Source organism: Penicillium nucicola (assembly GCF_028828085.1).
Source record: "Penicillium nucicola strain IBT 29836 chromosome Unknown utg000002l, whole genome shotgun sequence".
Lineage (NCBI taxonomy): Eukaryota > Fungi > Ascomycota > Eurotiomycetes > Eurotiales > Aspergillaceae > Penicillium > Penicillium nucicola.
The window spans coordinates 33,322-60,123 of record NW_026643126.1 but is presented as its reverse complement, the minus strand read 5'-3'; the positions used below and the strand labels follow the sequence as shown (position 1 = coordinate 60,123).

The window sequence follows — 26,802 nt, the reverse complement described above, 5'->3', positions numbered from 1 at the left end:
ACACCCTTAACACTAAGAAAAATCGCATTTTTCACTTGCGTTGAGGCTGACATGGTTTAATTTCCAAGTCAAAAATGAATGGCTACTCACCAAGTACAAAAGTTGCTGCATGCCTGATTTGGCAATGAGCATCTTTAAACATGTAGCTAGAAGAAATTTGCCGCTTGACAGTTTTGCGCATATCAGATTATGAGGCGGGACAAGATGCCAGCTTCAATCTGAGTATCGAAGTATTACCACTGCTTGTCACGGGTCATAGTCCTTATATAACCTCCACAGGAGACTGTTTTTCTCGAATCAGCCAACATTTCTAATGGCTGCCTGGCTCGATCTCGTCAGAGAAAACGAAGCATGGAATTTAGTTGATACCAACCGCCTGGAAGAATTAGTGCAGGAATTGCCCTATCCGAAATGTCAATATCCGTCTCTGCTGTACTTTTCCGGAAACGCAAATCGCATGAAAGCCTTACGGGCTCTCTTTCCCTACAATAACATCACACGTAAAGGCCCCGCAGGATTAGTCCGTCTCCATCTCAGCACCACGACCGCTCATACACAGAATCCCATATTATTTGCCGAAAGCAGTCTTGGCCTTGAACGAAGCATGGGCGACTCAAAATGGCTCAAGCATTCAATGACAAAACATCGAGCCTTCTCGGTGGTGGCTGCCAAAGCTACGATGTTGCCTGCAAAGCTACAGCAAGAAGTCAAGAGACACTTTGTATTGCCATGGAGCCAAATCCTGTGTTTATTTCTCGATTCCATGTCAGACGTGCAAGCTGCAAAAGAATTGTTACAGCAACCATGTCAACAGCTGACCATTGGTGGCGAAGCGATTCCTTCTCACCCCCAGATAGCCATTGTTATGACCAACAGTCAAAAAGCAACAAAAGCTTTCACCCAAGAATGCGCACAGCTTCAAAGGCTGACTGAGACTAGAACAATCACGATTCTCGATCTAGGTCCACGAAGCGGACTCTCAGATATCACGGCGTTCGAGCCACTGCAAGCCTGGATCCTGAAACAGCTTAATACAGTTCAAGCGGAGCAAGTGTCAGCTCACCAAAAGTTCTCAGCATCTCATCTCGGTACTTTCTGGAGCAGCCGCTTGCAAAGTCACGAATGGACCTTGGACGCAGCGCCATGCGATCTTTTAGCAACAGCCCGAAGGGACTTGACGAGGAGTGAAACGATGGGCGATTGTCTGCAAGAAATGACGCGGAATGCAATATCCACCGGTTGTTCAAAGAGAGATTTCGAACATCTGATAGCGTCGGCTTTCCTGATGGAGGCTTATCCTCCGGGAATGCATCGTACGTCCACTTTCTCTAACTTGGTTCTTTTGCTAATTTTGCTAGAATTCTCTCCGACTGTGATGTTCAAGGCATTGTACGAGAAGCTGTGTGTTCGCATCTGGGACGGGGACTTGTACCACCATGTTGGTGGCGTATCTATACTGTTTCGTCCAGTGTTTTGAGCAGCTGAGCCCTCCCAAGACATCGGCATTGATCCGAAAAGAGACCTTGCACCGTATATATCGCCAATGGGGCGGACTCCGCTCTACCACGACTTGTTTTGTCTGTCTATGCCGCCCTCCAGAGCACATGCTCCCTTGCAAACATACACTGTGTGACACGTGTGTCGTGATTTTCGGGCATCCAAGTGTGCTTGGAGAGTATCACTTCGAGATTGCACAATGCCCCATCTGCGATGAAAGGTCCCATGTCACGATACGCCAGCTACCTCCGACGAAGCACCCGGTGATTCTCAGTCTCGATGGCGGAGGTGTACGCGGCCTTATTCAATTAGGGCTATTACAGGCGTTAGAGAAGCGCATTGGGGTTTCAATCACGTCTCTGCCAGATCTGTGTATGGGAACGAGTGTGGGTACGTACAACTAATGGCATCGTTCATCATGTGTTTGGATAGACTGACCAGCCTCTGTAGGAGCATTGTCAGCGATTGATCTTTTTCTCAATCAATCCTCGGTTACGCAGTGTTTCCACGCATTCCCGGACCTGGCGCGAAACATTTTTCGTCGTTCATCGAAATTCCCGATTCCCCGTGGTATCCGGTGGCTTGCCTCGGCGTTCAACTTGACCACAAATGGTTTGTATGATTCCGATGGGCTGTCGGAAATCATCAACGCAGCAGTTGGCCCATCTCGTCGCATGTTCGATGTTGCCACGGCCAGCCCTGCGGGTTGCCGACTCGCGGTTGTAGCAAGTCGCACCTCTGATGGCAAAGCCTGCGTATTGGCCAATTATCGAGGAATCGGCCCGCGCACTATTGATACCGCCTATCAGTTCTTGGCGCCACGTGACGACCGCGAGAATCCTCTTGTACGGGACGCGTAGGTCCCCACGGTCTTTTCCCAACCTGAATCGGCCCTGTTGCTAACGCTTTATTTCTGGCAGTGCAATATGTAGCGTTGCGGCACCCTTGTGAGTACATTACTGACGTATATGGAAGCTCGCTGACACTGTCCAGTTATTTCCAGACCAAGACTTTGCCGGGCCTGGGGCTCTTGCAAGATGGGGGGTTCGTGCAAACAATCCGCTCGCCATTGCGTTGCGAGAGTCAGGCATCATCTGGCCCATGGCGAAACGACCCGACCTTGTTCTTTCTGTCGGAACAGGCTTCTCCACACCTACCTCGAGTGATGCAACGGGGTTTCTGGGTCGAATCTGGGAAGGTGCTCTTCCTCGATTGTTTCGGGCCATGATGTCGTCCCCATCCATGGACGGCAAGCAAGGCTTCTTGGAAGCCCTGAATTATGTCCCGCATCCGTTGGCCCCCAACATTTTCCGACTAGATCAGGCAATCAACGGAACACTCCCTGAATTAGACGATGTGCGCTCGTTGGAATCGATGTCCACCATGGATTTTGTGATACCAGATGGGCTTGTCAGAACGATTCTCGCTTCGGCCTTGTTTTTCTTCGAGTTAGACGAGACGCCTACTCCGCACAATGCGTCCTTTCAATGTCGAGGATCTATTCTCTGTTCGCGTCCACATCCTGCCGAGATCGTGCAGCGTATTCTTGTCGAGTTCTCCCGGCGCAAGGTTTCAGTCCAGTCCGGACCATAATTTAGGAAGCATAGACCCAGTTGACATGTGTCAATTTTGTGGATACTTCAGAAAGCGCATTACTTTTCGCGTCGCCAGCCTTGACGAGAGGGTCTCTATCGAAATTGCCAACGATACCTTTCGCGAAAGAATTGGTGGTTTCCCAAAGTCGGCGCAAGAATTTCTTGACGAGCAAAAGGCCTACGCTCAGTTCGGTCGCACGGATCATCAAACTTTGGAATGGCCACGGCGGAGATCTTGTTACTGCCATCGTGGATCGAAGCGACTCGTCCACTTTCTAGAACCCACTTTGACGCAGAAAAGACGACGGTTATGAGCTGGGTGTAGCTGTAGTTCCGGACGGGGTTAGATAATCAATGTAAACAAAAATTTATGTCTCGGCGGGGTATCCGATGAAATGCAAGACGGGTGGAGAATAGGTCTGCTCTGGTTTTGAACAACAGGAATAATTAAATAGGTAGTCTGCATTCGAACAAGACTTCATCACCTCACTCACTGGTTTTTACCTACGCATGATTACAACCGTTTATAAGTGTTGGAAAGCGCGATTAAGGGCGTCAAAGAATACCAAACTGTGGGAAGTCATTCGACAACAAAGAATATGCGCCGTCTCCAATCTAGAGTCTGTTGGGATTGCGGTAAGGATGACCCCGAAAATTGGGTCAATCATGAGCAAACTAGCTTGGCAGTATGCTGGTGCTAATCTTCGACTCAGGAATCGACCGTCAACGGTGGTGATAATGTGATGAAAGCCGTTCACAAACTGTTCAGCACAACTACTGCCGTTGCGCATGGACTGAATTTGCCTTCTTATAGACCTGCCCCGAGCCCAACTTCAGTTTCATTGAGGCATATTCAGTATGAACCTTTTTCGAAAGCAAAGTCCCCATCACCCTAGTGACAATACTTCTAGCATCTATAGTCGATCCACCGACACGGCCAAAGATGTTATACCCATGACCTCCATACCAACTACCATACAAATCAAGCCATCTCTCCCTGAGATCAATCTGCTAGACCACCAAATCTCGATGGCTTGCGGATCTACCATGGCCTTGGAAACCACCCGCCCGCGACTGAGAAAATCCAAAACACAACTCGAGATGTCGATTGCAGAGTTGAAGGCCGAACGACTGCAGCAGCATAGGCAACAAGGGCTTGAGAATGATTTTTATTGCAAGTGTTTTGAGAGCTTCCACAAACTTGTCAGCACCACAATGGACGCAACACAGAGTCTGGCTCTGCAGTACCATTTCAACCCTGCAAATAGTCCTTCAAGGGATCCACGATTGATTCGAGCTATCGTTTCCTTGAGAGTGGCTCTTGACAAATCACAGGCCGAGGAAACAAACGCAGAACGGGAATGGAAGCGGCAGTGGAAGGACTCTTCTGCTAGGCAGTCGTCACTCCAATGGCTTTAAATGTTGAGATATTTTGTGTACCTGTAGCATCTATATAGATAATCTAGGACATATCAAGTTGGGAGTAAGGGATTCCAAGACGAAGTTTCTGAGATAAGACCAAGAGAATCTTCAGGGCATCGGGAATTTACTTGATATCTTACCTCATCAACCACAGCAGAGATACGTGCAGTTGTCCATGCGATTGTCTCCGTAGGAATTTACCGACCCCTAAGAATTTTTGAATTCGGCGCGTAAAAACTGTTCCACGTTAAAGACGAAGTCATCTTCAACACCTTGGAGGACTTGGATCACAGCTTCTGGAAGCAAGGCCAACCGTCGACCCAGATGATGTGGGCGGGCTTCACACAGAGAGATTTGGAGGGTGGCTTTCTGCCTTAGCTGAGCTGTCCGCTGGTCGAACTCCGAAAGTCCGGTCTTCACGAACACTTGAAGTCGACAAAGACTTTTAGAGTCTTCCAGGCCAACAGTGCATTGCGAAAAGTTGATGGCAACGCGAATTAGCTCCAGTAGTGATTTTCGATGCTGTGAAATGCGATGAACAGCCGCGTGGCGGATACTAGTGATCACGCCACGCCATCCGATCAACGCACTTAGAGTTGACTGATAAAATTCGTCCTTGACTTTTTCTCGATGAGCTTGTAAGAAAACGGAAGACTTTGTGTAACTCCAAGGCTTGCGGGCATGTCCATCCGACCGCAAGCGATTCTGCTAACAGCCATTTCTGAATGAAGCAGAAAGCACAAACTTCAAGTTGTTGTTGCATGACCTGCAAGATCTGGTGCTGGGCGCGAAAGGGAATGTATTCAGCGGAAAACCCAGGTAATGAACCTATGCTTTTTATCACCCCTGTCCAACATAGTTAGTTTATAGCCTCTGAAGTGTCAGTCTTGGAGTATCCGACTTACCCTCATGTTGCAAAATGTTCTGGGGCATAGCCAATTAGAGCTTCTATGTAGTCCAGCCCTTGAAAGTAAAATGGCGTTAAAATCCACGAAAATATGTGGAGCCTGCGGGTGAGAGATACTGACGGAAAGATATATCTTTAGAGAAACACGACGTACACGACGAACCCGTCGGACAGACTTTCAGAGTCGCCATGACTTTATCGACTGTATAAGACCTGTCTCATTTTTTATTCGCATCAGGTTCCTGCAACTGTTCAACTCTGGGTGGAAACTTTACAGCGGTTCCATAACGGTCTGTCGCTCTTTCATGCTGTAACACCATCTTGCTTGTTTTCTTAAATTAGCCCACAGCACCGCTTATATAGCAGTCGACTTTTCCTGTATTGGCTATGCAACGCTCGAGAACTTGACGAATCAAAAAAATGATCGCGCTAGTAATTCTAAGCTTGAGCGTCTTGATCGTCGCGATTCCAGTGGTATGACCCTTCCTATACAGTGCAATTTTGCGAAATGCTGAGTCTTGACAGGCTTCCCGGCCTCTCAGGGCAATCATGTTCAACACAGCAATGGTCAGTAATACTCTTTTGGTAGTATTGTATCGCGAGGATTTGCCCTGATAATTCTGTCGATGCAGACGCCTCTCCCACTACCAGCACAAAGCGCGAGACGCAACCACGTCCTGTCCAGTGGACTGATCGGTAACGATTGCACCCATCTCCAAAATATCGACTCACGTATGACATCCCACATTTCTCTTGATCCAAGCGCGAAGCACGGTCGACTCCACCGACATCGCCGCAGGCAGGTGGCACGGAGGTAGGGGCGCATACGGGATAATGATTCTTCCGTCTGTGATTGTCACTTTTGTCCGAGCGTCGGAAATTTACTAGTGCGCCCGAGGAATTCAGCATTCCGGCCTGTTGAACAAAAATGAGGGCGCCCCGTGTCATAACACACGGTAAAACAGCGGTATGAGGTGCAGGACTATTTAGGTGCTCCAACACTGCCGTATGATTGTCAAGCTATCGACAGCCTGACAAGGCTCTGAATCTGTATCAAATCCGCAGCTACAGTATAGTAACTAGACTGCAATTATACGTACTCAATTGGCTTTGTTCGTAGTCGTCGACATTGTCACGGCCGTGCTCCAACATAGCTAGCTATAGCTTTTTAGTAAGTTACATATACCGTTAGGAGGTTAGTAGTGTTGGTCTTTGAGGTTCATCATACAGGGGCGGTCAGTGACGGAGGATAGCACATCCGTCCCCGTTTAATACTATACCCGCAGACTAGATGTACAGCAAATAGCAGAGTGCTAAGCAATGAAGCAAAAGGGCCGAAAATAGCAAAGTGTCATTTTATTTAGCGGAGCTCCGTGGGTCTGATGGCTATGCCTGTTCTGCTATTTCCCGGAATGAGCCATGATCCCCTAGGTGACCCTCCTCAATAAAGTATGGATATAACTACGAGACCATGCGAGAATTATACTCCAAGTGCTGCGCTAGAGCGTTCCATCTTTTTTTTTCGCGTATTGGTCCAGAGTAGACAGGGAGGTTTTTGCCGGCCGACTGATCAATGGTGGAACTGTAATCGCGAGGTGTCCGAATGACAGCCGGCTTGGAGCGTGTGTTCTTTCACCAATCAGCGGTCAAATACTAAATCCTCATGTGATTATCATCTTACCATATCTTCCTTGGAAGGTGGAAGAACATCGGGATGAGAGTGATACGTGAAGATCTGGCCATCAGGCAGTTCCATGATGAGCCAGCTTTTCATTCCATACAGAAGCCAAAATTCGTTATGGCGTCGTAAGAGATTATTGCGGCGCTTGCGAAGTTGCTCTCGCTTGACTCGACTGAGGGTATGCGTCATTTCTAGACCAATTTGCTGTAATCAAGTAGTCACCCGCCGGCTACCGCATTGATTTATGTCGGAGATCTGGTATGGCCGAATTGCCAGAGCCAGCTTCTTCAACGATAAACATTGCATCTCTGGGGGTTTTCAACAATCTTCAACTGTACCGACTTAAAGTGCGGTAAAAGTATTAAAAGATGAGACTGGAACTTGACGCCCCAAGATGCGAATGCTCTTCGCCAAATGAGACACAATAGTGGTATTTCATGAGTCCTTTCGTTTACCGCAGTTCCTGAATTGAATCAAAAGCTTACTATAGACCTGATACTAGCCTGTTCAACAAATTATGGCGTGGAAACGACCTCATCTGACTAAACGGGCTTTGAGGGTGGCAATGAAAATTTGAGAATGAAGATGCAGACAATTTATGCGGCGAACTTCAGTTTTATCATGCATCCAGGATGTGAGTTCATGCTCACGTTTTCCTAGCATGAGTTCGAATCATGGAGAGCTGTGCCATCCTAGTGGATGAGCTATTTCGGATCTACACATGGTTGGCATGGAGACCTTTAATAGTGATTAAAATAAGCTCGGAACTTTGCAAAAGTCCTCAAAACTGGAAAATTGTTACCGATATGGCTCACTAAATTGATACATTATCGTGTTGTCGTGGCATATTCAGAGACCATTTAAGATTAATACTCCCGTGCATAAATCGAGTTACATCCAATAAACACGCTCGAATCCAACTTTGACAATCCGCGGCAAGTGTGGAAGATCCGATATATGTGCCGACCGGATCATGGCTTCCGAGAATAGATTGGTCAGACACAGTTACGACAGCATTTTACAAGCAACAGAGCTACCAGAAAAGCGAAATCAACTCTCCGATGAATATTACATCAGGTGCATGATCCTGTTATTCTTATTCTTTCAACAAAGCACCCAAGAAGATCTAACAGCTTTCTTCACGAATCGGGCTGAGAGTTTGGAGAATAAACTGACAGCCAACCTGCCCAAAACTCAGAATTCGTCCGCGAAGCCTCGACTAGCTCCGAAAACCCTGGTATCGGGTTCTAGCACCCCAAAGCAGCTTGGAACCTATCTGCAGCGAAGGATGGGACATGAAACACAGACGCTGAAACGATATCGGATGCGACTATTCAATTTTGCGGTTTCCAATCAGGTTTTGATGAAAGTACAGCGGTTCAAAAGACGAAGTTGGCCAAAACTGAAGCGACTGAGTCGAGCTGTCCACCGCGGTTCAACACAAATTTCTCTCTTGCGTGCACATCTGTCGGCATTACAATCAGAGCTCGAAGATCAGACATCATCTGGAACCAGCTCACTCCAAACTGTTATGCACAGGCAAAGACCCACAGAATTAGAATTCATCCCAGATAATTTGTATCAAGTTGGATTGATTTTAATCCAACACTATTTTCGAAAGTGGAACGCAACGGCGGCTGGAAATCGGATAGATATTCCAGAGTTGGCCATTGTTAATTGACGAAACCCCTTGTCTACCGGCCTCATACTATAGATTCGGTGGATTGAATCGTATTGCGTGTTCTAAGTGGCCTTCTGATACATCCCTGTTTTTGGCTGGCAGACCCTTTGGTGGATGTACGGGGACTATACATTCTTCATTTGTCGCTCCTTGACCACTCTATGAGCTTCTCGTATTGCAAGTTTCACTTACCAAGTGTGGGTGACTATGAAATTTGAAGCATTGTTCTTCCGTAATTGATATAGATGATAGCACGACTGGTCATCTTATGCGAAAGTGTCGGAGCCTGTGGCCAGGATGACGGTCTCTGCGCTAGGTAGTTCAAGCTTCGTTCTAGATTGGAAATTAAAAAATTGATAACATGTATCTAACTCATGAAATAAATTGTGTATCTGCGTTGTGGTTTTCTTCGAACATTTGCCTGTCTAGGCCCGGATATCGGTCTTGTTCTTCAAAGCTCGCCCTCATCAATGCCATGCAGATGAGACAACCTGTCAATTTGCTCTTGTACCCAGACTTCTGCGTCATTTCGGAGCCTGTCTCGAACACCCCTCTTTCTTTTGCTTCCAGCACCCGTTTGCGATGGTGCATCATGGTGAATAGCTTGCGTGTCATCTCTAGCCTCGGCATAAAGAACCGACGAAGGATGAGTCAGGTAGTGCGAATAGCAGTTCTCTGGGAGAATAAAGCGTCGATCCTCACCAACCCAGACTCGGAAGTGGTGATCAGATAAACCTTGCAGGAAATCTTTCATAAAGGCTTCATGCGCTGGCAGATCTAATATCCGTCCAGTCGATCCAACTGTGATGTTCATGACATAGAAAGACGGGGGCAGATCATGAGCTGGGGCCGCAACTAGGGCATCAGACGTCTGAGCTGTTGTAGTGGCGAGACTGTTCGGCCTGTGACTCCCAGGATCTATGTCCATCCCGTCTGTGTTCGTCATGTCCACAGCAACAACTGCTCCAGTCAGCCCTTCCTCGACGGTTTGATGTTCCAGATCATCTCCAGCACGGGGAGGATCAGATGTTTGACCATTGCTATTCCAAAGATAGCCAAAGAACGCCTTGAAAACAGATTGTCGGAGAAAGCCCGCTGTCACGCGCACTGGGAGGCGGCCTTGTTGCAACGACTCTGCCGACAGCGCGAATCGATCTGCCTCGATGGTGTTTGAGTACGGTTTCCCACACCTTTTCGTGACTTCTATCTCTTCTTCTATGTTGTCTGGATAGTCACACGGCCTAGGGGAGGGTAGCTCCCCCGTTGCAAATGATGTGTTGTCTGTGACCGGGGCTTGGAATGCCCTAGCCCTCAAGAGTGTAAAGAAATGGCGCCAGATTTCTTGTTTGGAGGGAAAAGAAGCATCGGGGGTCTGCTGACCAAACAAGTCTTCCGGCTCAGCGTCCTTGGACCACTTGAGGCGTTGGTGATTGGTCATTTCAAATCCGTACTGGAAACTGAAGCGCCAAAATTCGAGCAGATCGTCTCCCAGCCATTGATGTCTCATCTCCATCGAGATGGGGACTGAACTTTCATATTTCCCGTACACTCCCTGGTCAATTGTAATCATTTCGTCACGCAGCTGCGGCTGGACAAACAGTTGCTTCATGACGCTCTGAGCGACCTCAAGATAGAGTCGGTCCTTGAAAAATGTCCTCAAGGTCGGAATTGGATAATCAATTGTCTTCAAACGCGCCCAGATTTCTGCTCGAGCTGCTTCGGGAAAGTTCGAAAACAGCCTGCCTTCATCCCATTCGAATTTCAAGAACTGTAAATCCGCGCTGGAGATTTTAGGAACGCGAGACTGAAGTAGATCGACCGTGACTCCGTCAATTAGTGGTAAAAGCTCGTCTCTCCCTCCGACCAATCTTGAAAACGTCCTGTAGATCAATTCCCAGTAGCATGCGATTGGCTAGAATTGCAATTATATTAGTTGAGATGAGTCCGGCGACATTGGGTTCCGTGTCACTTACTTCGTCACAATGCATGGCTGTCACTTTATGAAGTAGCCCAATCCGCATACCTCCCCAGAGACCCGGAATAGCGAGCAAAACGTTTAGCTTCCGGTGCAAGGTGTCATGTTTGAAGAATTGCTTCAAGTACTTTCCCTTCTTGCTCCCCTCAAGGGCCTTCAGTACAGCCCACCAATTGTTCGCAGCGAGTGGATCCCGCGGCGTATTGAGGTGGCCCTCGTAGTAGTTGATCCGCTCGTAAATCAGTCCATCGGCGGGACGATTGTCATTTGGGTATCGCTCCTTCAGCGATTGAATGAACTTGTGGCGCACAGACTCCACGTCATTGCTGTCGTTTTCGGTCGAGACTAGACAATTGTTAACGGGGGTCCTCCCAGCGAGAGATGAGAAAACGCACCTTCGTCATTATCTGTTAGATACACATCTACGATCCACCACTGGTTGTCGTAGTCGAGGACGTGTTTGGCTGCCGTGATGAGATTTTCGTGATCGTACGCGCACAATCGGTAATCTAGTCCAATCTCCAAGCTAGGAATGACTCCATTGCCACTTCGCGGACGAACGCGATCTTGCCAATGCGCCCTGGGAACTATCACCGGTACATGATTGTCCCGCATCAAGCGTTGGCACCCTTGAATCTTCATCATTTGTTTCAATCGGCGCATGTTCTGTCGGTTGTCCATTCGTCCTTTGAACCCGGTTTCGAAGAAGAGGTAAGAAATGTGCACTCTAGCAGATAGCTCGAAATGACTCTTCTTATAGTCGTATAGCTTTCGTTCCCAATGTTCAACTTCTGACTGCCTGGAACGTGACATGATGGTATTCAAAGAAGGTGACTTGTGATCGAAGATGAGACAACATTCTATATACCGAGTCGCACTCTCTGCGGTAGTCTTTATAGCTTGGGAATTGATTATATTTCAGAAGAGTGATGAGTTAATGACTTGACTTGACGATCGATCACTTCAAATTGCATGCCCTCCTTTTCCAGCGGTCGATGCAGTCAAAACTGCCTCCCATTGATTAAGCCGTTGATTTTGGGAGGCAAATTTCTGCTCTGCCACGCTTTCTACTCCCCAAGGGTGAGTTGAAAATTGCGCCGGCCTCAATTCTCTAACTTGCCTAGTTCTATAAAATTGGATCAAGCTGAATGTCTTGAAGCTATATATAAAAGCTATCTGGTATTGTGAGAAGTTGGTTATCAAGTATTACGCGGATGTGAGGTTCATCATCGTCAGTCTCTCGCTTGGAACCATGAAGCTTTCCACCAAGAGCACATTGGATTGTCTGGTCTCAACCACGGCATTGTCATTTTCCGTCGCGGCTCTAGTCTGTCTATCATTCATCTTTGTCGGATGTTCGTCATCTTCCTCACCGTGGGATCTATACTTTTTAAAAGTAGGATAAACCCAAAAATCTTCAATCATAATGACTTCGCTAAACAATGGGTAGTTAGACTTGAAAGACTTTCCAAAGCTTGGTGATTTGCAGATTCGGGACTCATTCCACATGGACCGTGCGCGTATACATCGTGGGGGAAACAACACCGTCGAAGCGGTGGCCTCTAGCCTCGATACAGTCGCAAACGAAGCACTGACTGGGGCAACTTCGGCTTCCAGCAGAAGGCTTCAAGCCCAAATAGAGGCTTTAAAATCACACTTGCCACGATACTATTTCGTTGGTCTCTGGGGTTACTGTGAGTCCAGGGATGGCTCGGAGATGGTGTGCTCCGACCCCAGCACATCTTTTTCTTTCAATCTATCTTCACTGCTTGACTCTACCGCGGTCAAAGTCAGCAATTTACTTCCAGAGATCGATCAGAGTTCAATTTCTGGCCACCATCAACTCTCCCTTAGTGTGATCCGATTGTATATTTCCGGTTTTGTGGCAACCACGTTGACAATCATCTTAGCTGGGCGTAAGTATTTCTTCTCCAGTAGTAGCAGGTTACTGGCCATATTCTGCACGGTATGTAATACTTGGGAAAACATTGACTAAACACGCTGACACACTAAGCTTTCCTCGATACTCATTACGACCGCCACAGTCTTGGTCTCGCTGCTGTATGCGCTTTTTGCTACTGTCGTCAAGAACAACTTCAAGAACTATGGAGTCCAGGTCAACTTGGGAGCAAAGATGTTGATGACAGCATGGTTGGCCTTGTTTCTCTCCATTGCCAGTGCGATTATATGGCTGACACAACTTTTCTGTTGCTGCATCTGAATGGTGAGCCCATTGCGGGTCTTCATTCTGTTTTTACGCAGTGGAGAAAAATGGGGAATTATATATGTCCTCCATTTTAAATGGTTGACGAGGTATTGCATTGCTTGCTTCTGTAGATTACTACCATGTAACTGGGGATGCTTTTTAAATATCCTATTCGTCAATCTTTGCACCGGTATTTGTTGAGCTCTCCAGTCTTCCAACAAATGGATGTGATGAAATGATACTTTGGGTTGCCTTAATCTGTAGTGTGCAGAAATGGGAAAAAGAACACGAGAAGCTCACCAAAGCAGAACAGCCAATTCTTGCCGTGATGATTGCTTCGATATGCTCAAGTGTGACAGCGCTTTTTTGCTGTTATTTGAGATCTGGATCTGTGTACATCCTTCTGATGGGCTCAAGAATTGCACGTGCCGAAACTGATGCATTCACGGGACACAACTCCTCACATGCCGCTTGAGCTTCGCATGCCCTTTCCACCAGGGTGCAAATTGTATTTTGAAAAGTTTGAAGTACTTGGTGCACAGAATTGTTCGAGTTTTCGGCACCGAATCTGTAGAGTGTTTGTAGCTCGTGCAAAGTGTGTTCGGTGAGGTCTTGGAGTAGCTTGAAGAGAGCATAACAATCACGGTAGTACGCATTATGTGCTTGCTGTTGCCCGATCTGTCGTACAAGAGGCACAATCTGTTCCATGTCCTTGGATTGCGTGAAGGCTTATTGGGTAGCTGAATGCGAACTAGGAGGTTTGACGCCCATAGCATACATTTACCGAGAAACATGTCGTGCTCTTATCGACAGCCGTAATTGCTCAAATAAAGATCGCTTTAATAGCCAGAAAGAAGTTATGTCCAGAGCAAAATATGTCGAGAGAGTTCAACATGAGCGCGCTCATTTGTGAGGGTCCGGCTTTTGCGTTGCTCCCTGTTGATGTGATGGTTCTTCACTCACCGTTCTGGTGATCACCACCGCGTTAGTGTCACTTCAGCGCCTCCCCTTGTGTGATTCAACTTACAACAACTTTCGGCGAAAGAATATTGCCTGAGCTCCTCGTTTTGCTATAAAGGCATCTCCCGTCCAGAAGATTCTCCTGAATCTAGTCAAAATAATCGCTTCGACATTCAAAATGGACACACGCGATTATCCAAACCTGCGCAGCTGTGCCATTGATATCATAATTGCCATGCTTGGATTCTCCTATTTTGTCGTCTATCTTTTACTTTTTTTGATCTTCCATTTCCCTTCAGCTCAAGAGTCAATCCCATCTGCTCTAGTGGTCATCGCCTTTGGTGGGGGAATCGCTTTGTGGTATCTAGGTGTTGTCATCCAGAATGGCCGGCACGTACTCCAAACTGAAAAAACAACCAAAGAGGGAGATTCGTTGCGGGCTTCCAGCCTGTTTCTCATCTGGACCGCTGCTCTTCCGACTATTGCTTTTCTCTTCCCGGCTCAGCCTTTGCTACAGCTTGGATACGCGTCAGCCTTCACCATGATCGTTATTGGAAGTCTCCCTGAGGGTCAACTCAAAGAAGACACAGAGTTGTTGTGTGGTCGGTTTTCCCTCCGATTTGCATCAGTGGGCCTCTTGGCGTTGGTGCCTGCCATTCACGCATTGGCCCAACCGCTTCACGATCCTTCCCCACTGGCCTCTGCATTCGGTCGGCTGCTTCTCCTCAATTTCTTTGGCTCTGCTTTTTACTTCTTCCGTCCTCTGGAGAGATTTCGAATGGGGCAGTCTTGCAAGCCCAGTCTACGCATTATGTACTTGGTTTTGACATACAGCCTCATCGAGTACTCTAAAGTAGTCTTGCAAGTAGCGATTCCTTACATGTCTTGATGCCGAGAGGACGCCGGCAATCGCAAGGAATTGGCAGACTTCAGAGACGATCACGTGGAAAATATTGTCCTGAGGTCTGTTATGACGGTCACTGTGTGTGAAGTATCCAAGTGGATGTTTCGACACCAAACGTATAAATCACTAAGGGGATGCTTGCTATATGATGATCCACCATTGGTTTGATTTTGGTCCTGTGTCTTGTATCTTTGGAAGTTGTTCAAGCAGTGCTGTATGTAGCCATGATGCAGAACCCGATGAACAAAGATCTGCAATTTGAGAAAATGAAACGATAAATAAGACAGCAAAAATATCTTCGTAGAACATCTCCTCCAGAAATTATCGTCTACAATGGTCCGACTCACGTGGGTAGTCCAAAGATATGATTTCCAGGAAACAAAAGTTCCTGGATATGGGCAACGTATGTAGCGGCCCGATAGCCGTTCAGTAATGTACCTCTTCTGAGTTGTCTCTGAAAAAGCCACACCCGCCAAATAATCAGCAATGCTTCCCGGACAGAGCTATTTTCCATCCGAGCTTGCGAGATATTCAATTATTTGTAGCAAACGTGCAATGCTATACGCCTCCACCAAGAAATGAGCCACATGGTCATATCCCAATTATTGTTGCAGTCCTCTGTGTACTGCATGTATCGATATCTTGCATCTTATCGATATTGAAAGACAAAATACATTAAGATGAGCTGACTAAGAAAACCTCAAGTACAACATGCCCGTGCAATGTTTTCGATCGCGTCGATCATAAAAATACTATAACCAGCGCCGCAGACCTCAAGAAGCGCGATATTACCTGGTTCAGGAACTGTATTTCAGACTGCCGAGCCAGGCTTGTTCTTGAGTGCGAAAATAATAGGGAAAGTTTGCGACAAATCTTTACTTGATGACCTCAATTCTTCGGCAATGCCAGAAAGTGAAGTGAAAGGCAGAAGGTGGAGTATGTTGTCTGTCGATAGGGCGCTGGGACCAGATGAAGAGCTCCTGGGATCTATTTCTGATTGAAAGCAATTTCTTTGACTATAAATCTACGTCTCTTATCCCTCCAAATGTGTCTGCTGCTAAGAATCTCGGGCCATGATTTCAGAAGATATTATCGGATCTGTTCTAGTGACTATCCTTCTATTTCTACATGTTGGAAGGCTAGCTCTCTTGTGTTATTTTCCATCGAAGTGGTGTTGGTATAAATTTGATGTGGGTCTGTGTGCCCTCTCATGTGTTTCATTTGCTGTTCTTACCGGGTTGTTCTGGGGCAAAGTATTCCCAAGATGGGGCCAAGTGCTACTCTGGGCTACTCCATTATTGTCACCGCTACAGGCAGTAGGTCTTCAACACATAAGTAACCAAATTGACTGCTGGCTAACTGTACCGTAGTACCTTCATCTCATCTTTCAACAGCGTGAGAATCCATTCACGCCTCGATTACTACGCATTGTGTACCCTCCATTTGCCGTGCTTTCTGCGCTGGCCAAGGTAGCATTCGCTCTCACTGGAACCTTCCTCCTGGCCTACGTTCATCTAGGAGGTCTCTTTATTATCTTCATCGACTATGTTGGCGTCGCTGCATGGTTTTGGTGGATGGTTGGACAGTCAACCTTAGCTCGAACTAAGCTGCAATACGCCGCATGGTATCTCTCTGTCACGGCAGTACTTGTACTTGCGGCTGCAATCGCAGGCACGTTAGCCGAGTTATGGGTTATTGCTCTGGAGGTAATCTCAATGCCCCAGATAAAATGAACATCACTGACTGTTGAAAGATCCAGCTATTGATCGTCGCCTTGTCGACGTTCTCTTTGCAATCAGCCTTCTAAACTGCATGAATGTACTCACGTTCTATATGATACGCGTTCTTCAGCAAAGAACCCATGTCCATGATTCCGAGCTTCGGGCTGTGTAACTTCTATGACTGCACAAGGGCTGGACAAGGAAGGCAAGAAGAGCTTTTGAAAGCTGATTCTGGTTATCGTCTAGTAATAAGTTATTGTGGGCTTCAAACTACACCAGTGCGAATTGTTCAAAGCGGTCTGATTATATTGCATGGTCCATAAACTGTTCGTATTGAAAGAAAATATAAGTTCTAATTCTAGTATTCACGGCCTAGAAAATTACATCGCTTCACAAAGAAACCTGTTTGATAGAGACTTGTATTTAGGCTGTTAATTCTGAGCTTCGAAAACATGGGTTCTTGCACTTAGTTGCTCGTTGGTTCAAACTATTTAACGACACAACAAAGAGATTGGATATTTCCATACACCAGATGCTGAGCCTGAATAATTGGCTAGTCATTGTTCGGCCTAGAAACACCTATGAGGCTTAGGGCGAAGTCGCCGCATCCAATCCAGTCGTGTTGTCTCTTGCTCAGAAACTGCTCGTTTCTTGCGCATGTTTCTATTGCTGCCCTTTCTTCGGGATATACCTGACGACCGTGGGAGTGGTGGGACACGTGAAACACGATATCGATATTGAACGCTCGTCTGCATTGCCTTTGCTGGTGAGGGTGTCAAGTTCGCCGAGTCCGGGCGGATGTTGCGACCGGCAGAGGGACCACGGCGAGTGACCATCTTTATAAGTGGAGGCTTGGGAGAGTCACACTGCAGCTGTAGCGTGTCGCAATACGTCGCTAGTTTCAGGCATGGAGAACGGCGAGTTTTTGGAGCCATTTCGATTACAGTAACACAATTGCTTACCGGACGGGACATTGAAATAGCTTGACATAGCCCCTTTTATATGTTACTTAGATGGATGGAATCACCATGCAGTATGCGATCGATCTTGACTTTCTGCTCAATGCATCTTTTTGACACTCTATCAATTTTTGCGTCTTCTGCGGCCCGTAATGAAGTGCAAAATGCGCCGCATACGCCGCATAGTGAGCCCTTCCAAGTAGAGTCCTGTACTCTCGCCAAACAATGTTATCATGGGATTACACCTATATAGTGAGGATTGCAGTATTCAAACTTTCCTCACGCATCCAGTACCAAATATGAGGGCTCGGTGAGCGAAACTTTTACAGGAATTTCTGTCAGAAAAATCGACGCCAAGGGTGGGGCCCCTACCCATGGGCCGTGCTTCTACCTGGGCAGAGAACGAATCATCGACCCAGTATTAAGTTGGCATTGCGCAAGTCTTCACTTTTTCATTGATTCAGGAATCATCCCCCGCGTGTCTTTTTCCAATTTCTCTAAGTGGCAAAGTTCACCATGTCTAAGAGCAGCAACCAAAAGCGCTTTCAATTGAGTAAACAATGTCGAGAAGCCTTGGCAGCTCATATATGTATGTACATGTATTCCCTTTCTTTTGTTCACAAAAATTCATACAGCTAGATCAACGACTTCAGCTCGTCGTCGCTCCCGATCGTGTCCGTCTCCAACCGCGTCCCGAAGATGGATACGCTTGGTCTGTCACGAAAGCGAATGCTGCTTTGCTCAAATCAAACCTCAGTAGTGGCAAGATAAATCTTTACCGGAAAATATTAACGGAACTTGGTACCTCACTTGAAGCTGTCAGCCCGCAATCGTTAGATATGTCGCAGTCTAATGCATGCGGCCTTCCAGAGGTGAGTCTTTTTCATGCCCTCATGTATTTAGCTCTTCTCACCCGGAATAAATACGCAGAGCTACAGGGAAGGATTGATGGATAATTCTTTCACGGCGGAGATCTGCGAGCTCAAGGCGGCCAAAAGCCGCGTAGAGGTGGAACTAGCACGCACTCGTTGTGAACTTGATGTCCAAGTTCATGAAAGTCATGCGCTCCGAGATGAGGCCAGTCAACTCCGCCACGACAAGCATATTCTTGAGTTGCAGAATGGAGAATTGCGTGATATGCTGATGAAAACGAGAAGGAGCATCGCTGGAGCAATGCAGACACTGGGCTCACTGCAATCAGAGGAAATGGAAATCGGAAATCGAACTTGATGACAAGAACAACAGCCAATCATCAACCATTGACATCCACGCGGTATCCAGTGAGCTCTCAAGTTGCCGAGAAACACCCCAAATTTGAAGCATCTGGAAGGCGCTGAGCTGCCACCTTATATTCTAGTCCTCATGTTACGGATCGCAAAGGATATAAACTGCTGGTGAAAAGTGTCTCAACCCTTCTCTGAAAAGCCGAAACTGATTATTAATTTGTCATTTATGGGCTGGACCTCTTGTTTCAATGCACTTAATTCTAGTTGAGCACGGCAGTCAAGATGGGACGCGAGGCACGTAGACTAAGGCGTAATGGTAATCACAGCATTTTCAAACATCCATACCTATTAGGACTCGGCCTATGTTGACTAAAAACTTGATCCAGTCTGAATGTGAGGTGTATTCTAAAATTGCACTGGTTGTAGCAATTCCTAAGGGCCTACATCGCAGATTCACAGCCGCCGGTTTGATTACTCAATAAAGCAAAAAAGGTGCTCAGAGCTTCCACAGTGGAAGCGACACCTCACTATACGTCGTCAGATATCCCTTTTATTGGTTCTTACTGAGTCTATAGCTTGAGTTGGATTGGTTCTGTCAAGTCAAAGTGATTTATGTCTTACATTACTAGAATCCATATGAAGCTGGCCCTTCTTATGCTGTGAGATCTTAGTGTCTGGGGACATGCATCTTTGTGCGAGCGATTGCTTGTGACCCGCAGCTAAAATTGAAAGGCAGGTGTTGACTGCACTCATGATCATGCTGCATGAAATCCAGCATAGCTGCCGTCCTTAATATTTTGAGGCCTAGTTCTCCTCCCGATACAGTTGCTTGAGGGTTTCTCTGTGAGATCTTAAAATTGAAGCCTCCCGGGCTCTATATAAGATCAGCTTCTCAAAGCGACACTGCTGATACCTTTCTTGTTACTTTAGTACCTCGTTGGTTCACTTTTGACTGAGGGAACAGAAACTTCGAACATGCCCAAGAATCTCGAGCTTGCCCCGGGCAGCAGACACCTCAGGTCAGATGGAGTACACCGGCGTGCTGTACCATCATCCTGTTCCTCTGTCTCTGCTGGTTTTAACTTCAAGGATCAACGAATTTCCTGCAAGCCGGGAACTAGATCAAGCCGGAATTCGGTATGAGAACGCTTCCCTTTTTTGCACTTGCTTTTCTATGAAAAGAGCAGCCCAGTGGCACAGCTTCTCTCAATTTGCTGCTTACTGACTATTACAGGCATCCTCCATTACGAAGAATTCCAAGAGGAAAAATGACAAATCGATGCATGGAAAGTGTCTCCGCATGATGAGCAACATTGAAAAGGAATTTCAACAGGAGCTTGAAGAGAGAGACGGAGGAAATAGCGATCTTTCTCAGTTGCTCGACCAGGTCAAAGCCGAGAAAATACAAAACGATTCGGAATTGAAAATCGCTGTAGCGGCAAAGGATACTGCATTAGCCAGGCAGCAGAGGCTTCAGTGGGAGATATCCCAATTGCAGCAGCAGGTAGATTTCACGAATACTGCTCTACAAGACCAGGTGCCGTGGAATGACATACAGCTGGTGTTGGATCAGGCACACGCAGATCTGATATCTGCGACTACTCGATTTTGGAGCACGATTGAAGCCTTTCAGAACAGACGACTTGCATCCTATTTGCCAGGCTCCGGGACGATCCAGACAGAATGGCCTGACCAGGGCGGTTCGGGCACGCTTGGTCACGATATAATCCCTATCGATTCCCAACTAAACAATGGCGATGTCCCGCTTGGCACTCCACATGAGATACGTGCGAGCAACGGAGATGAAGCTCTTGTCTGATCATTGCAGTGCGTTTATCTGGCTAAGTTGTAGGTTTTTTGCAGATGAGTTTCTTTCATTGTAGCCTACACGCAAATAGTTCATACAACAGCATTTGGCTGCAGTCACATTATATCAATAACACGTCGAACAATGTTTATTCGAATCGTTCTCAGGGGTACAGCTTTGTGTTTTGTACTGTAAGAAATCCGGGAACGGGTGAAAACATGCCCGTCGACGCAGTATTCGGTGTAATATGCGACAGAGTCCACCACAATCTCCATGGTCAATTATCTATGCCATGGGAGTATAGGGAAGAAATGGGCGACGGAACCGACGGAACCAGGACCTGTTTCACAGTATCTCACCTCACTATCCGCAACTGAGCTTTGATAATATCGAATATGGCGTAGGTTCTTGAGTATTACTGTATCTCTGGGTTTCTAGAGAATTCTCTTCTTTATATAATCAATTAGGCAAATCAATTGTACAGTCAAGATTATCTTCAACTCTGAAACTAATGAAAAGGTCAATTCACTCCGTTAAACTTGACGGCTGGAACTACAGCCTGTTCATTCACAGCCATCTCCGTCAGTCATACGTTGTCTTATGCATGACCCAGGGAGTCATTAGTACAAGAAGATCGCATGAAACGAAAGATGACATTGTACGTCGCCACAGTATCAAATGCCAATAAAGTCAATCGAGCCGTGTACAGTAAACGTGTGATTTAGAATTGAAGACGAGTGCGTCACTCTTCCTTGAGCTTGTTTTCATACTGCAAGATCGATACAAGCTAACTTCTTGATCTGAAGTACATCGATGGATATCAAGGTAGGACTTGGGTTGTATTACTGCTGTGAACGAGCCGATCGCCGACTGTTCTGACCTTCTGTAGCTTTGCTTGAATTCCGTCTGGTCACTGTCTGGATCTCAGTTTCGACAATTGCCAATCGACCAAGGATGTCGGACAGATCGTTTCGAATGGTGTCGTTCCAGTTGACTTGGTCATGTGATGAGCGCTCAATCGACCTGTGAAGAGGTTAGTACTTTTGTTCTGGCGTGGGATAGTTTACAACTGACTCCATTCGTTTGTCCAGTCTACATGTTGTTAGCAGGTGAATCATAATCCTGTTCTTGATGGCTTTGTACTTACTCTGTCAGGCATTCCAGAGCAACTGCATTGCTGTCTGCGGATATCTGAGTTTGCCCGCGTATTTTGGATTCCTTTTTGTGTCTGGGCACACTTCTCCGCGGCTGCCCAGCTTCTTGGTCACTCTCATCCGCTGAGGTGCTATTGTCCTGGTCGCCAGAGTCCTGTTCATCCTGGTATGATGAGTCATCGTCTGTGGTATCTCCTCTAGCGGGATTGGACGGACTGCCGGTATCGGTAGACTCAGAGGATGATAAAGACAATGCACGTTGCAATCTTTTCCGAAAGTTTGGTCGTCGATGAACGTGCGAGGCTTTCCGAATGCCACCCATACTTTCTGAGTTACGGTCAGCTGGCGAGTGATCCCAGTTCTGATAGAATGTAAAAGGTGGGGGTGCACCGACTTTATACTAGCGAGGAGCCGGAATTGAGTGTTGCTTGCCAGTAAAGGCGACCTTTGCAAGCGCATCCATCTATGACCCATACATTGTGCTCATAGGTATCGATTGAAAATGCTACACATTCAAGAATATGAGTCATATTATATGACTCGCAACATGAATTTCAACCGTTTACTTCCGAGACTACTACACCTTGTTGCTTGTTGAAACATATTGATAGATGATCATCTTGTATGATGAGAGCTTGAACCTACCTGGACAGTGATCAACATGCGATCGACCTTGAATGAAAACAGAAAAGAAATCAAGAGAGGCGAAAACGTTCAACGAAGTGGTGAGACTGGGAATTGTCAACAAAATGGTGTCTCATTGCTGTTTTTAGTGTCAACAGTTCTCAACGAACTGCAACGCCTCTGAAAATGACTAGTGGGCATCCAGAGCCTTGGATCGGTGCGAGTCGTGAGAGTCTGGTTTTGCTCACCAAGCTTATACCTGCGGCTGTGTGATTTTTCAAATAATAACCCGGTTATTCGACCTTTTTTCCACTGCATTTCACCCGTCTTTACCACTCCTGCCATTTTCCGACCATCACCATGTCCACACGTAGCACATGCGGCTGGCCAGAATGGGAAGAAAAAAATCTGCTCTCTTGGCTAGAAGCCCATCGGGCACTATCTTGGAAAGCCATCTCCGACGCATATTACAAAGAGTTTCGGGTGCACAGAAGCGTTGAGTCTCTACGAGGGAAGAAGTATCATATCTTGCGGAAGCAGAGTCGCAGAGGTATCGCATCCGGAAGGTTAAACAAACAGAAGACACCAGCCGCCCTACGGTGCTCGGCAATTGATAGCGTTTCACACGCGACCGTTTCAGCGAAGACCCCTGCCCAAAGGAACATTGAAAAATGGTTTGAAACAATTCTGGCGCCTGATCCTGGCGAGCTTGACATCAACAATGGACCAATATACACAAAACGCAAAATCTCAGGTACGAAAGACTTTTTCTTCTCATATCACAAGCTAAATCTCTGCCACAGACCACATGATGCCAGCAGCGATTCCGTACCACCCTAAAAGAACACGATCGTCCTGGAGGTGGGACTATGTACATCGTGTCTGTGCAACCCGGAGGATGAGACCTTGGCGAAAAGAATGTCCAATCTAGTAGCATTTCTTTGCCTGAAATGCTGGATTGCCATGTCGGAGTAAATTGTGGCCGCGATTTCGATAAATTAATTCTGATACATTTTCCTATAATAAAGCCAGTGAGGGCTCAGCAGTGAAGCCTCAGCATTACCAATATCCACATTGTAGATCTCACTCCGTGTTCCCCGTATAGGAACAAAGAAAGACGATTATCTGTAACCAAAGCAATAGTGATGAGGTGCCTGAGAAAAGGGGAAGGATTTCAGCAGGGTTTTCGTGTCTTCGGAATAGACCCGTCTACAAGTATTCATACTTACGATGGAAAAAGTGCCATGCGGCCCGCAAATACCGTACAGCGTAGGGATTCACGATGCTACGAGTCACCCCGGAGCGGGATAGATAGGACATGTAGCCAGGGGACAACGCAAACCCGGATATCTGAAGTATTGTCAGCTCAGGAAAGCGTGTCTGGTTAGATTTGATTGAATCAGTGGTAGACAGTAGAGTGCTTTTCGGAATCAAGCGAACACGTTGCCGTCGACAGCCCCAGTCCCAACGGAATGAAGTTTGCCACAAACCGTGGTTCAACGAGCGGAACCGCAAATCATTGGGGGAGCTGAACCTGGATGAACCATGGAGACTGTTCGGTGGGAGAATGCGGTCGTCCTGGAGAATTGAAGTTTGGGCTTCTGCCCCACTGGCGTCCCATGTTACTCGTAATCAAGCCCTACGGCCGAAAAGAGAAGTAAAGAGAATTGCGGCATATTCACCAAGCCTCGGTCTACACTACTATGGGAAGCTGGAAAAAACCAATACTGTCTTAGAAAGATTCTTTATCGCCAGAGTCATGATCAAGATGCGCAGGGTGATTGAAATAAAGTTTAGGGCCGCAGGAGGGCCGGCCCACAACGTCGACTCATGTCCGGGAGCCAATCGGTTCCTCGGGTTTAGTGCAAAAACCGGAGATACATTTCCATGAGCGCATGTGGTCTGTTCATGATTGGCATGGTTTCTACAAGCCATCTGCTAGACAAGTCAGACTGGCGATCAAACTGGGTAGTGGAGATAGGCTCAAGGAGAGTTCAAGCATCAGGGGAAGGTGCAGGACAGAAGACAGCTTCTAGAACGTTATACAGACTAGATAGACGAAGAGCAACTTGCCACTTGACAGGAGAACACAACCACGGATTGGATTTTGGTGCTAGAAGGGAATTCCAAATACCTCACCTGCCTCGACCATACCTCGTCTGTACATCAACAACGACCCACGGCCATCAGGCTTGGGCTTGTGGACCGTGTCTGGGCCTTTGCAAATCCTTCCAATCTCTTCTCCGGGGCACAGACAGAATCTCCTTGATCTACTGTCCCGTGGATCGTCGCTGGGATCTGCATCATAGAACCGTACCTTCTTGTGTCTAAATTCGCGCATGGTGTTTGATTGGTCCGTCGGATGCTATTTGTATCCAGGGTTTTATCAAAGTAATAAAAGCGTTGCAATCTCGCGAGGTGGGTGGCGATCACGAGAACCCAGCTCGTCAGCCTTGGTAGCTGCAACATCTCACATGGTTGTCCGGAAACCAGGCTCAGGATCTTATTGTAACTTACTGCTCTCTGTCTTCTCTTTTCCTTCGAAAATGCCAAATCGTATCGTTTCTCGATACTAGCGAGGCACACTCACTGCCCAGTTTCGAAAGATGCTGGAGCAAGATAGGAGCGGAGAGAGCTCCAGTCATGAAGATGCGATCGTATCTTGTTCTAGAGCAAAAGTCTCCAACTATGCCGACGATGACCGTGTAGTATCCCACCAAGACCGACTTAAGAACGATGTTCGTATTTCTAAGGAAGCTCTGGAACTTTCAAGTCTCTTATTTGCTCGAGACCTGCCTGATTGGAAGTCTGGGCCGAAAGCAGTGCGATCAAGTAATGCAGCTGATCGGCAAGTTTCATCTGGCTAGAGTGCAGCCTTTTTTGACTCAGTATACAGCAATATCGTATACCCTTCTACCCAAGGCATGGAAACGGATATTACCAAGGCCGTGGATTATTGGACAGGAAAGTTAATCATAGGCCAACCCCATGTTATCTCGACAAATGAGATTCGATGAGCCATGGAAACGCTCGGTCTGGGAGAATGCGGCATGAAGCATGGACTTCGTGGAAGGCTTCTTCACCTTACGAGACGCTGAATTGACTCACTTACTTGTCCTGAAATCTGGACTCGAGTTCCGATTCTGGCTTGACGACAAGGACGAGAAATTTGGATTTTGCGTCAAAGGAACGCAACAAATACCCTGGACTTCTTAGCGTGTTCGAATGTGTGCCTACGAGCATCAGAAGTTCTCGAGTCCTGCAATAGTTGAAACAATAGTCGGCTGTGTGCAACACAGAAAACCCCCAATCGAGTAGCACGGGACTAGGAGATGCACACAATAAATTTCAATGGGTTCAATGGGACTCACTTGGCGAAGAAGCCCACCACGGGTACAATCAAGCGTGACTATCTGCCACAAATTTCAGAACAATTTTCAGCGGGGGAGAAAGATTTCAGACTATGAATGACTCATAGCTGTACTAGGTGCCGCCCTGTTGAGCGATTTAATTGCAAATTCAACGATGTGTAAGGATCATATTCTTGCGGTTTGGATCTCTTCTCAACAATTGATGAACGTTGTTCACCACACTCAACGCAGAATTTTGAGAGACATGATTCCAGGACAACAGTCGACACTGTAGGCCACAAAGTCTCGAAAACCCCTTTCAACGTCGTTTATATTGCGTCAACACCTATCAAATGCGCCATTCTCGTTACCATCTGCGCATGTGGTTCCTTGGAAGAGACGTAGCCGAAAAGTTATAAATAAGGCCCAATTCCCAGCCCAAAAAAATCAGGACTTCAGTCCTCACACTCCGATGTGTCACGGTGTCCCTCTTGCCTACGGGCTTGAGGGTCTCCATGACCACGGCTTTCGCTGCCACGAGCCCAGCGATGTAAGACTTGTGCTCCCTCGCAGCCAATGAGCCCTGTGACTGTAAAAATGTGCTCCCTCACAGCCAATGAGCCCTGTGATTGTAAAAATGTGCTCCCTCACAGCCAATGAGCCCTGTGACTGTAAAAATGTGCTCCCTCACAGCCAATGAGCCCTGTGATTGTAAAAATGTGCTCCCTCACAGCCAATGAGCCCTGTGACTGTAAAAATGTGCTCCCTCGCTGCCCTGAGCCCCGCGAGTGTAAAAATGTGCTTCGCAGGATAGGTCTGCGTCAACAACAATCCTCGCAGGGGGTGCTGCGAAAACAAGACTACCTCGCAGGATAGGTCTGCGTCAACAACAATCCTCGCAGGGGAGCGCTGCGTGAACAAGGACCTCCGCAGGGACATCTGCGACACCAAGAGTCTCCGTAGGGACATCTACGACACCAAGAGTCTCCGTAGGGACATCTACGACACCAAAAGTCTCCGCAGGAGACCGCTGCGATACCAAGTTCTCCCTCACAGCCTTGAGCCCTGTGACTGTAAAAAGGTGCTCCCTCGTTGCCCTGAGCCCCGCGAGTGTAAAAATGTGCTCCCTCGTT

The 26,802-nt window shown here is 47.1% G+C and overlaps 3 protein-coding genes across 3 annotated transcripts; 2 read left to right on the top strand and 1 right to left on the bottom strand.

The window, feature by feature from the left end:
• Window positions 1–313: 313 nt before the first annotated feature.
• Window positions 314–3,090, top strand: N7511_001772 (uncharacterized protein; the record flags this gene model as incomplete). The annotated part of the gene is made up of 5 exons (XM_057124197.1): window positions 314–1,313; window positions 1,359–1,447; window positions 1,470–1,887; window positions 1,948–2,342; window positions 2,491–3,090. The coding sequence occupies 5 exons, from the start codon at window positions 314–316 to the stop codon at window positions 3,088–3,090; spliced, it is 2,502 nt and encodes an 833-aa protein (XP_056986356.1).
• Window positions 3,091–4,139: 1,049 nt separating this feature from the next.
• On the top strand, window positions 4,140–4,511 carry N7511_001771 (uncharacterized protein; the record flags this gene model as incomplete). The annotated part of the gene is made up of 1 exon (XM_057124196.1): window positions 4,140–4,511. One exon carries the CDS (start codon window positions 4,140–4,142, stop codon window positions 4,509–4,511), a length of 372 nt encoding a protein of 123 aa, XP_056986355.1.
• Window positions 4,512–4,721: 210 nt separating this feature from the next.
• On the bottom strand, window positions 4,722–5,447 carry N7511_001770 (uncharacterized protein; the record flags this gene model as incomplete). Its single annotated transcript, XM_057124195.1, has 3 exons — window positions 4,722–5,222; window positions 5,260–5,360; window positions 5,420–5,447. The coding sequence occupies 3 exons, from the start codon at window positions 5,445–5,447 to the stop codon at window positions 4,722–4,724; spliced, it is 630 nt and encodes a 209-aa protein (XP_056986354.1).
• Window positions 5,448–26,802: the final 21,355 nt, after the last annotated feature.